The sequence below is a fragment of the Trypanosoma brucei genome, chromosome 1 (genome assembly GCF_000002445.2).
Source record: "Trypanosoma brucei brucei TREU927 chromosome 1, complete sequence".
NCBI classification, from domain to species: domain Eukaryota; phylum Euglenozoa; class Kinetoplastea; order Trypanosomatida; family Trypanosomatidae; genus Trypanosoma; species Trypanosoma brucei.
The window spans coordinates 99,471-111,875 of NC_008409.1; the positions used below are offsets into that span (position 1 = coordinate 99,471).

The 12,405-nt window shown below is 41.6% G+C and overlaps 3 protein-coding genes and 1 pseudogene across 3 annotated transcripts, besides 2 other annotated features; 2 read left to right on the forward strand and 2 right to left on the reverse strand.

Annotated features, from left to right (window-relative positions):
* Window positions 3,796-4,119, reverse strand: TB927.1.250 (hypothetical protein, unlikely; the record flags this gene model as incomplete). The annotated part of the gene is made up of 1 exon (XM_841301.1): window positions 3,796-4,119. The coding sequence occupies one exon, from the start codon at window positions 4,117-4,119 to the stop codon at window positions 3,796-3,798; it is 324 nt and encodes a 107-aa protein (XP_846394.1).
* Window positions 3,850-3,855: a sequence feature (GPI-Anchor Signal predicted for Tb927.1.250 by DGPI v2.04 with cleavage site probability 0.30960003 near 89).
* A 2,681-nt stretch (window positions 4,120-6,800) lies between the features above and the next one.
* Window positions 6,801-7,103, reverse strand: TB927.1.260 (hypothetical protein, unlikely; the record flags this gene model as incomplete). Its single annotated transcript, XM_841302.1, has 1 exon — window positions 6,801-7,103. The coding sequence occupies one exon, from the start codon at window positions 7,101-7,103 to the stop codon at window positions 6,801-6,803; it is 303 nt and encodes a 100-aa protein (XP_846395.1).
* Window positions 7,104-7,183: 80 nt separating this feature from the next.
* TB927.1.270 (hypothetical protein) lies at window positions 7,184-7,555 on the forward strand (the record flags this gene model as incomplete). The annotated part of the gene is made up of 1 exon (XM_841303.1): window positions 7,184-7,555. The coding sequence occupies one exon, from the start codon at window positions 7,184-7,186 to the stop codon at window positions 7,553-7,555; it is 372 nt and encodes a 123-aa protein (XP_846396.1).
* Window positions 7,556-8,587: 1,032 nt separating this feature from the next.
* On the forward strand, window positions 8,588-11,464 carry TB927.1.275 (annotated as a pseudogene).
* Window positions 8,588-11,464: a sequence feature.
* Window positions 11,465-12,405: the final 941 nt, after the last annotated feature.

Genomic DNA, 12,405 nt, shown 5'->3' on the forward strand with positions numbered 1-12,405 from the left:
CTATTGATTAAAATCAAGTAAAACAATAAACAATAAAAATATATGGATATTAATGAAACGAAGAAAAAGATTATCGGAACAACACATAGATACATACACACATGAATACGCACTACACAATTGCTTCTTTGTATATCCTCCCCATTTTTACAATTCATAATATTCACTTGCATTGAATAAACTCATTGAAAATATAAATCACCTATCCCCTCCCCCGTGTATTCACTTACTTCCAAAGGAGAATATTAAATAATGTCTGTAGGACAGGTAAAAAAAAACTGATAGTCTTTTTGCATCAGATAACCAGTGAGTATTTCTGTTTACTTTCATAATAAATAAAAACATCATTTTGCCTTCAGTTAAAATAAAATTTAATTACTTGCCTCCTCACTGTTCACAACTGTCAACAACTAATTCAGCCCCACACATTCATATGAATCTGATGTGCCATCATTGTTTGATGAATTCACACACCTTTTATGATAGCGATGATACAACACATTGTAAAAAATTGGAATAAAATTAATACAATTAATTGAGGAACCCATGAAAGACTATCATAACATTTTTAAAATTTACCTCCTTTCATTTACACAAATTAAATATGTAATGAGACAATTCCCTTTCAGTACCTGTCCACACTTATTGTATCATCATTGTAAGTTTCCTATTGCTCACATACACGAAGCTATTGGAGTAACAAAAAATAAAACAACACATCTAAACAACTTGAAACTATATATAATAAATAAATAAAGGTAATAGAGAGAATGAGCGTGAACTGACAGATAATAAAATGAAACACGTCTCGCACTTTCCTTATAAATATTCAATAGTTGGTATGTTACAAATAAAAACAATTACACATTATAGAAAGGAAGGGATATAATTACATTATACACCTGTATGTGGATATGTAACAGTGAGTCATAGTAGAAATAAATTGCCTAAACACAATAGTTATGGAAGATAAAATAATTCAAAATATCAATAATATTATTCTATCAACATTCCCTTCCTTCTCCATTAAGTTTTCAATGGTTTCAAATAATAATTCACATAATCCCATACATGTGTTACGATGGGTATTGCATGCAGTACCATCTAAAGGAAGTGCAACTCATATAACATTTTCAAAAAAAGGTATTGAATGGTTGTTTGCTACCATCAATTACATTTCCAATGCCTAATTACACTTTTATATGCATGAAGGAAGTTACTGATGATAACTTTGACATGCTCGAGAATTCATAACACAAAGCAGCAGCTGCATGCAATAAAAAATAAAAATATAAATAACATCCGAATTCATTTACCGACAGATGAGTGCAATTCATTCACCCAAACTTCATAGCTGTAAACATAAACTCGCTGCTTCCAATAGGAAATAATCCCGCATAAATATTGAGTATCTGAAAATGATAGCAACGGGTTTCCATTTTTGAAATATATGCATAAAATACATGAGGTATATGAAGCCATATTGGTAAAGTGTCACTACGCATGTTGCAATTTACTATCAGAAGTGTCTGCCTTATTTTATTTCTTGTGTTACTGTAACTCATGAGTATCATTCATTATTCTTTACAATACAACTGTAAGTCATTTTGCATTTTTACATATTTTCTTATTCTCTCATACTGGAAGTATTCCACATATAAGATTCCTCAATATCGTTCACAAAATAAAAATAATTTCATTTCCTTCTGCATTCAGTTTCTCGTGTAGCAGTGTGTACTAATCATCCATAAAGTCTTTAATTTGCCAAATACATCATTACGAAACTATTTTCCACAAACAAATAAACAAACAAATCATTGGGACAATATCTTTGAGGAATTTCCTTCACTATATTTGCAGTTCAGTAGTAATTAAAATACACTTTTCTGTATAATTCAACACATGGTGGAATTGCAAAGAAATGTGATGGTACTTATAATCAATAAGTTCCCAATTTTCCTCATACGGTCTCTTTTCATGCCTTTACATCCTTATATAATTCACAGAGAATTACTGCAATTTCTTTCATATGCTTTCAGGATTCCATAAGTCACAATACAAATAATATATATATATATTTGCTTCTACATAATTTGGACATAATATTGCTTAACATATAAATTATCACAAACCTATGATATTACACTCCTCCTAAGAATAATAGAATCAAATTATTTCTATTTTGCATCATTACATGAAGCTTTGGAAAAGGAAAAAAAAGAATCAAACAAAAGGTAATGTAAAGAACACAGTTTTTTAATACAGATTATAACTTGTTTGTGAATTTCAGATGCAAACACAATATGTTCAAACAGGGAAACAGTAAAGGATGTTACTGGTGATGTAAGCACAAATTAACCAAAAATAGAAACATAAATAAAATTGAAACTTATAAAAACACAAATATATATGATACAAATATTTACCATATATTATAATTCGCCACCCTCACACTTGAATTACAAAGAGTGCATAACACGCATATGTGGTAAAGCTAATACAACTCGAATATACGTATGCGCCATCTCCTTAACATAATCATTCTAATATTTAGTATGTATGTCTGTGTGTGTGTAGAAATGATGAAATGTAATCGACAGTCCCTTGACTCGGAATGCGGTATTAACGTGTCTCAGATTTTAAGCATTCTTGTTCTACAAGGGAAGTCATTCGCCTTTTTTTTCCTTTTTGCGCAAACAAAAAATAAAAAGAAGAATACAGGGGTTGTAGCGGATAACTAGCTTTTTGAATCGTAGGAATATATTATGAAGCATCTACTAAGGCACAATCGTCGTTATTTCACTTTCAACACTTCTTCTGACTCTATCTACTTTTATCCATGTTTATAAATGATACTTTTTTTTGTGAAAGTTATAACAAGAAACTAACTCGTATTTTTACTCACCGTCTTCCTTATTTCTATATTTCGCAATTGTACCATGGCAAAATATCATTCTTGTTTCCTATTTCATTGAGCAGTTATGCTTGCAGAAGAAAACAGGATGAAAATAATCAAGACCTCACCAACAGGGTCCAGACATCCTTCAAAAAAGAACGAACAAAGAAGTTAACAACGCAACCCTTCCCACAAATGAGCGTCTGTCACTGTGCAAGAAAAAACAATGGCTCTTCAACTGCACACAACACGAGAAACGATATCAGCGGCTTCAATCCCACAGTTAAAGTCACTTGACGAAACACTCCGCATATGAGACCTTTGCAAAGCAATGTATTTGCTATTAAAAAAGAAAACGCATTCCTTCACGTGCCGTTTCAACAAACTGCTAGCCAAGAACTAAGAGTATCAACACACACAGGTGATATCTACGCGTCGAATATTTGCTGCCCAGCTGACTCCAAACTCACAAAGAGGAAACAACACGTAACCACTTACAGCCCAGCTGCTAGTGTCCTTTAAGTACATACAAATACACAACAGCAATCATTGTCACACCACTAACTTTAGGTATCATTTAATGCGTATTTAACAAACATGATGCCCGACTCCAAATGTGAAAGGCACTTGTCACGCACCCGCCCCGCCCCCCTCCCCACCAATTCCACAGAATGGTGGAAACAGAGCGGCAAAGGAGGAGCGGCGCGGCACTGTTAAAATAGAGCAGCTGCGCATCAGTTGCATTGATTTTGTGGAATGCAGAGAAACCACCAGTTGAGTTTAGAGTAAAGGATGCCTCCCATAGAGCCGTGACGGCAGAATATGATGTAGACGTCGCGATTCTTTTTTTTTGTTTTGCTGCAACCTCCCGAAATGCGTTGAAACGCCAAGCGCTACCGTCACCCCCAGAGCAAAAACGTTGGGGAGAAAAAGCGGAACAATGCGTGGGTTGTGGCGCTGAAACCACAATTACCAACTGGCAAGGTGGATGGACCGCGACAGGTGAGCGGGCAAGGGGAGGTATCGCGATATGTTTGTGAAATGTGGGGAAATGTAAGAAAAGAGACCACTAAATATGATAACGATGTCAGAGCAACGAATATGAATGGCGTACAATTCCGTTCAGAAACACTGTCTGGAAACTCTGTCCGTAAAACAACAACCGGCAGCACCGACGAATTCGTAACAGAAGGTTGCGGGATGCCAGCCAAAAAAAAAACCATCAATAGGCCACAACCACACCGAATCAGAAAGTCCATGTAAAAGTAACCAAATACACGCAGCTCAAACGCTCGAATGTTGGATACGCGGCAGGTGACACGACGGAAGGAATATTATCCGGCGCTTGGAAGCATGTCACCACCGCAACGAATCCTCAGAAACTGGACAACTTCAAGTGTGGAGTGGCGGCTTGCATATGAACGCAGTTAATGTCAGAAAAGGGGTGAAAGGCACAGCGGGAGGAATGGCGGAGTAAAAAAGGCAGGGAGGCGGTGCCAAGACTCCCGAGCAGCCATCCGCTAAAACCTACGGCATATGACATGTGTGTTATGGCCATCGCAGCGCAGGAGGAACTGTTGCAACAGATCAGACATGACTGTTATGGGCCCGTCACTGCCTTCAGAGGCTTTTCCAAACGAAAGGAAAGAGCGCAATGAAACAGAGTGATGCTGACGTGTGCAGAAGTCTGAAGGCATTATATCAGCGAGGTCTGTGGTGACTAAAAGCCTGAGTTGGATGCATGGTTGGAAGGGTGGTGGATCCTGCGAATAGTTGAAAGTAGGGTGCCTGTACTTTATTTCTCATATACTCGCGTGCTCCGTATACAAAATATAAATGCGAAATGGAGCTAACAAACGCGCCAGCAAAGTGACTCTGTTCCTTTACAATGTCCAGACAATTCTTACTAAGACTCTTAAAGCTACTGGACCGAAGGAACCTCACGACCATGTGCAGCCGGCAAACGTACGAAAATGAGGAGCTGGCCGGCATCCCACCCTCTACTTGATAGCTGCTCTCAACTGGAATATCGGGGATTATGGATGGTGCAGAAAGCTCACCATTTCGTAGATTCTCCTGAATAGCAATGGAGTCTGAAGGTTAACCCAAAGAATTAAACTGTTGAACAGACCTGGTGACCCACATAGTCTTTTTTTGTGTGAAGAGTGTCGGACTGCCTTACTGCATCCCTTCGCGTGCATGCAAACTGAGCACAACGCAATGTCTCCTTTATTATTTGAAGCATGAAAGCTCATGGATCATAGCCATGTGACAGAACGCCTTGATTACGTTAGACTGATAGGACCGCTGTGTATTTTTATCGTTTATGTTGGGATGTGCATTTGATAGTAGCATCTGTTAATGTACAATTATTTTGATGGATTTGGCACATTACAGTGATTTCTTTTGAGAGTTTCTCTTCCCCCTCACTCTGAGTAGATGTGGGGTAACTGGTTACCTTTCTGACGTTAACATGGTTTGCCAGCTCTGTTTGGAAATGTTACGGTTTCCTCATAGACAGTTTCGAAAATTGTCCGTAAAGCTGTTTTGAATCCATGTTGCGGTTGTCACGAATCAGAAAAATTATAACGAAGACGGGTCTGCAACAAGTGATTGTGAGTAAGCGGCAATACTGCGTATCAAGTAATGTCACATCATGATGATTACAGTGCTGCTTCACAACTTCAGCATAGGGGAATGGCGGAATCGTTTCAAATGCGGAACAAATAATGAGAGTTCAATTCTTCCTTATTAAATTCCCGTGGCCGCATAAACTGTATGCAGGTGAAACATTTATCAAGGAAACTGTATTTACGAGACTTAATTCAAGGAGAGATTAGGAATGCAGATACTTCATGCTTTCACTGAACAGCCGTACATCAGACCTGTCAACTCCATTAAGTGACTGAGGAGTTAACCCATTGTAAGGTGTATGAACATGGAGACATGGTTTGAGCAACCAACAACCAGTATTCAGTATAGTTGGCTTATGTGAAACCAAAACATCTGCATTCGTGTATGTTCAACCTGACAGCTTCGCTTACCCTTTTGTTAAGCTATAAGACACTCTTCCAGGTGTATGCAACAAAATACAGTTATGCGCGTGATCTTGCGAGTGAGGATGATAGTCTACAGGAAACATGCGAAACAGGAAAAATATATATTGAGCTGATCTGAATCCATTTGATGCAGAATGTAAGAGCACAACCCAGCTGATATTTTCGTATTAACCAACACACTAAAGAATGATTTAAGAAGCAGGAAAAAGTTGATCCAAACAGCACTTAGCCTGGAGTTGTTTCCAATGCTCCTAGATAATAATGTGTATGATGCGTATGGGGGTTCATTACTTTTTGAGGGAGTATGAAAAAACGATGATGGGCAGAAACTGTTCGGAAGATGACAATCTTTACCATTCTTATTATTAGGTTGACATCCATTTTGTGATGGTTTAATGGTTTAGTATGTATGAGTGCTTTATGCTCGCTTTATTTGAACACAAACTCATGCATGCGCGAAAATTGTGAAGCTGCATACCCACAGATATCAATTAAGGGCATCAAACTTTTGGTGTAAAGCAGTCATTTTCATATGAAGTTAGCATTCCGAAACAGTTACTTGGGAAAGGAAATTGAAGGTCCACCACCCTTACCAACATGCATTTTATCTGTATTTGTTGTCAAAACGGAGGTCACATATAGTCGCTGCGTAATATATTCCCTTACTTATACTCATTAATATCCACTGACGCCTCTCTTTTCTCTCTTCGTGTGCGGGAGGCACTGCCGTCATACAGAGAGAATCGCAACATTGGATAAGAGAATGGATCTCGAGTGTGTTAGAAGGCAGTCAGAGACGATAGCAGTTGTGACGGTTGTGGTGTTCCGGGTGAATTTGGATTTGATTAATGATGAACCGCTTCGTGTAGCGGTAAGAGACCCTGATGAAACTGCATGTAAAGAAACTGGAGGAAGGGTTCACAATGGTCATAAACACGTCTTATGGATGTGATAATGTATGAAGTGAAAGTGTGGAAACAAGGTTGAGAGAAATCATGTGTGAGACTGTATTGGCCAATTTTTACAAAATGGGGATGAATTCTCTCCGTGTATGAATGCTGCGTTGGAGAGTGCAAATGATGCGTTACATGTACAAGCTGGAGAGGATGGCGACTGACGTCTGAAATTGGAATGGATGTAAAAGGCATAAAGCATTGTACCGATGCGAAAGCAAAGGGCGCATGCATGTCAACGATAGGAAACTAGTTTAGACTCTTTTTGTTCGGATATGCTTTGGCGGAAACAGTGTGCATGCAGGACCCCCGAGCATCCGACAAAGGGATATAGAAGCGTTAACGATAGTCTCCAACTCATGGAAATCCGGCGGACATCAACTCCTCTCAATTATAAGTTACTTCGAGCTTATCAATTTCTTCCTTATGAGGTCCCATTTCCTCCACACACTTTTGCATCACAACAATGGAGAGAAGGAGAAAATGTTGAAGCGCATTATGCACTGTATCAAACTTGTTTGTGTATGTATTTGGTCTCTTCTGATATGAGTCTAACCGTTACCAACATGTTACCGGCTCTAGGAATCCATGAGCATGATGTACATAAAGTATCACGAACTTTGTGCGCGGCCCGATGTTCCACTTAGTGAGCGTCATCAAACTCAATGAGCAGAACCACATGAAAGGAGGAAATTGTGTATTTGTATGCATACATGTGTGTCAATATGTTGGTTTGTAACACTGTGGTGAGAGTAAATGGAAGTATCTTTTAATATGGAGAACACCACACATAAACACACCTCAGTGTATCGCCAAGAAATAATGGCGGAAACGGGTCAGACAATGTTGCAAAGATATCAGTCTCAAATATATACATATGACAGTAGCCATTCTCTGGTCACACAACAAGGAAGAGCAAGGTGTAGCGTTGATTGGATGTAACGGCAGGATGAATCATTTCCTTTAGAGGACAAATGAGCAGATGCGCGTGTGCAGTCCGAACCGGCTAACTGTGAATTGCATTTCATTGAGAAATATTTTGTTAATTCAGCAGGAAGAACGCCTTCTTTTTTCACTCTCATTTTACGCAGACATGACGGTCGATAGAGGTTTGTACCAGCTGATGCATTTACAACCGTGCACAGTGATAAATGTTAACTGATTATTCCTGTCATGTGACTCTCGAGACGTTACCAGGTGACCATGGAATTATCTTAAAGATGTTTGGATAGAAGGGCGTCTGATAGGTGCCGGTCTTCTAATACGGCGAAAAGCTTGTAATGCATGCGTATGTTTGGTAAGATGCGAGGAAGCCATTGATTGTACTGTTGTAGTTAGCTGTTGCGCGCCGGATTGACTGGGTGTGGTTGTAGCACATCTCAGTAATGAAGTGCAGAAACCTCTCATCCATCGCAGTGATCGGCAAATATGTCTTAATTAAGTTGAATGGCAGGTGGTGTCTATGCATATGCTGGGTTGCTCGACTGCCAGAAACATGGATTAAAGCAGCAAAAGGTGTTGTCGTTTGTTTTTATCCATGCATTTGTTCAAACTATCTGTGCATCAATGAGAACTATCATTGTCTTTCAGTACAACCAACCTTTCTATACCATCACTAACAACTCTCCTCTTCCATCCATCATTGCTAGACAAGATAACTTTCTCGATTAATTTCATTCATGATCGCACGCGTATGCCGGCTGACGAAGCACAGCAAGCTCCACCACCTCTCCCAATTACCTTTACGACACCAACACTTTTCCTGTTGCTGTTAGTGTTACTTCAACTTTATCAAATATGTGTTCTTGTTAACGCAGATGACAGTAGGAAAGTTACGGTGAAGGCAATATCTCTGTTATACAGTCGAAAATGGGACCTACAAGTTATCAATGCCGTGAATGCCGGTTTCAATGCCTCCCTGGTTGCTCGGAACTGGACGGTGGCACCCGGGGTGAATGTTGAAGTTGCCCGCTCCCCCTCATACGGCATCGATTCGGTCCAGTTTCTGAATGATTACTTGAAGCCACTAAATGGCGATGACGCGAACAAGCTGTGCAATACATTAGAAGGGAACCAACTTGTTGGATTCGGTCCCATAACTGAGTGTCGATGGGGCATGAGGGATGTCTGCCGCATTTTTACTTCCTGCTCCTTGAGGCCACTGGCGAACTTATTACCCCAGTACGTTATGCAGTGAGTCACTTACATGTGCTAAAGCAGGGTTTCATGTATCTTGATGGGCTCCCGGGAGGTAGTGAGGCATATAATCAGGCAGTGGATTTCATATAGCGCATGGGGTACAGTTTCTGTTGTGTTTTCACGGGGGAAGACAAAGCGGGTGGCCAAGGTGGATCACCTGAGGAATTCGACGCCGTATGGGATGAGTTTGCTGGGGGAAATCCACAGGCTGTGATTATGTTTGCCGCCATGAAGCCTGATGCCAAAAAAATATCTCGTGAGGTTGGTGTCTGATCCGCGTACGGAAGATACGTTCGTGCTAACTCCGATCTTCTTGCAGAAATCAATTGTGAGCATCTGGAAGGAGACATTGGAGGAAGCGAATGTTCCGTTTGTTCCCCATCGTGTGATTCAGACGGGGTCAAATCCTCTCACTAAGGAAGATTATATCGACGCGGTAAAACGCTTTCAGACTGAAATGAGGAACTACTTGACTGAATACAAGGAGTGGAGTGGCTTCAATGATGCAGATCACTTTCTAAAGAGTGACGCGCACGGGGAGCTGACGATTAATGGCTGGATTACTGGAGAGGTGTTGGCGCGGGCACTGCGTAGCCATGGCTGGATGAAAAATCGCACAGCCTTCATTGAGTCGCCGTTACGTGGTTGATGGCATAGTGATCGGTGATTTTGGAGGTGAGTGCGATAGCTTTACCACTGCAAATGATGCCACTTGCCGCTGCAACCGTGGCAGGAAGGACGTCTACATGAGGGAGATTGCTGAGAATTACCGCCTGCAGCCGCTTGTTGGCAGGCATATTATGACAACTTCCCTACAGTGTTATATCGATCCCTCATTCCTATAGATACCACTCACCGGCCTCACCGTTGATATGGAAGATCACGAGGAGCTTCTGAGATGTTCCACACAGTTTGAAACTGGTGTGTCCACCACGACCTCATCTGGGAAAGCTGGCGAGATGAACAGTTTCTTCCTTCAGAAGGTTGTTACGGATATGCAGAAGGTTTCCGACGAGCTCAACACATTACGACGGGAAAGGATAGTCGCTGCTGTGTTCGGCATCGTGACAAAAGCGGTGCTCGGTCTGACATTCATTGACCCTATGACACCAATCCCCCATCTGAACAGTTTCAGCAGGAATGTGATCCACTTGTCCCCAACAATGGAGCAGCAGCTATGCATGTTAGCGAGCTCCCTCTCCAGCATTCGTGCTGACTTCCACCAATCGCGTTGTAAGGGGCGGTGAGGCGTCCGCTTTCATTGATGTGCTAAGAAAGACACTGCTCACATTTGGCTTGAACCTCAGCTCTACCGTTGTGTTGACTGCAGGGGACTCTGTTGGAGAGTATCTTTCGAAAAGTGGTAGCACTTTTATCATTGGACTTGCTGTTGATGGCATTGTGGTAACTGAAGAGCATCTACGTACTCGCAACAAGGTGCGCGTATTTGTCCAGTTCTCTGGCATTGCGCTGCTGTAAAATGAGTTTGTGCAAGCCTTCAACAGTAGCGACGGCGCCAAGCACCTTTTGTTCGCAACAAGTTTGCTTTGCTAGCCAGACATCAACACGACATCGTAGACTGTGCAACGGTTCCACGAGGCGGTACGTGAGGTGGAAAAGTGGACGCCGCTGTCGGTGCTGGGTTTCGCCACGGGTAGACTAATACAAGAGAATCTGCAAAACATGGAAAGGGTAACGTCCGGCCTGCTGCTCGATTTTTTCTTCAACCAAACAGTAATCACCATTGATGACATGCATTATATGGGCCGTACAAACATTATGATTGCATAATCAACGTTGTTGTTGCCGCTGATGACTGCGTGACAAACTTCGGTGCTACGGATATAAGTCTGTGTGTGTGTGTGTGATCAATGGCACGTGCGCTACGGTCAGATGCACCAACACTACAGAATGCGATGTCGCCGTCGTTGATGTGCGCTGTCCCCAACGGTAATGCCCTCAACCCCTCACAACTTGCTGGTGTGGTTGATGACTCTTTATTCGTTGTGGCTCTCGCAATATGTCTAAGCTTACTTGCGTCATTCCCTCTCCGTGGCACCCGTGATAACGACAGCGCGCCGAAGGAGCCAACGGACCCTGTGACACTAATATTTACTGACATTGAGAGCAGGACTGTGTTGTGGGCTGCACACCCTGACCTGACGCCTGATGCCGTTGCAACACATCACCGTCTGATTCGTTCACTGATTGGGAGGTATGACTGCTACGAGGTGAAAACTGTTGGTGATTTGTTCACAATAGCGAGCAAGAGTCCCTTCGCTGCCGTCCACCTCGCACAGGAACTACAGCTGTGTTTCTTGCATCATTCCTTCCGAAGGGGCTGCACAATTTCTGACAGCGCCGAATGGACAAATGCATAATATTACTGAGCGCTGCTTACGCACGCAGCTTATATAATGTCACATGCGTTGTGATTTGTAGAGGGGAGTGGGCCACCAGAAATTAGGTCATTTTAATGTCAATAAGTTTTTACCGCTTGTTGGAGCCGTCATTCCCCGCACTTAACCTTTTCGAACCGAGGAGTTGGTAAAAGACGGCCAATCAACGGTATCGTCGACACCATGGCCATCAGTACGGGATTTTACATACGGTAACGAAGCGTGGGCATATGTTTTTCTTTAAACGTCATTTTTATTTTATTTTTCTGTACATTGTTGCTGTCACTTCTATGAAGTATAGCCAGAATGTCAGAGTAGTGCATTTGTGTGCAAAACAAAGAAAATAATACTCCCTTTGTTTTTCTCTCCCTCTTGGGTTGTATGAAAAGAGGGGGCTCCTGTTTGTAGGATGACAAGAGCTGTTTTGTTTCTTTCCTCAAAAAAAATTACATGCTCCATAGTTGCTCCAATATTCCCATCCCTTCATTGGAAAATGACCCGACGGCTCCGTCCATGTGAGTGAAGCGGTGTCCCTGATATTTGCCCTGATGCTTTTTCTTTTTTCCACCGTGGAACCTGCACTGCACTGCACTTGCGTTCCCTCATCCCCTCTTACAGTTATCCGTTTCACTTCCCCTGTTGAGGAATGCGTATTTCCAACCGTGCGAGATATCAAACAGTAAATCTGTCGGACAAACAAAAGGCTGAGAAATTCTTCACATAAACTTATGAGCTTCCACCACTGAGGCACGCACGCTCACCAACACCAACAAAGTCAAGCAAAAGTCGCTGCATATTAATACTCAATGGCGCCATAATGTTCCCTTTTCCTTTTTCCTTCCGTTGGGGTTACACAACACTTGTGGGAACCCGCTTCACTTCGTCCTTTTCCAATTATG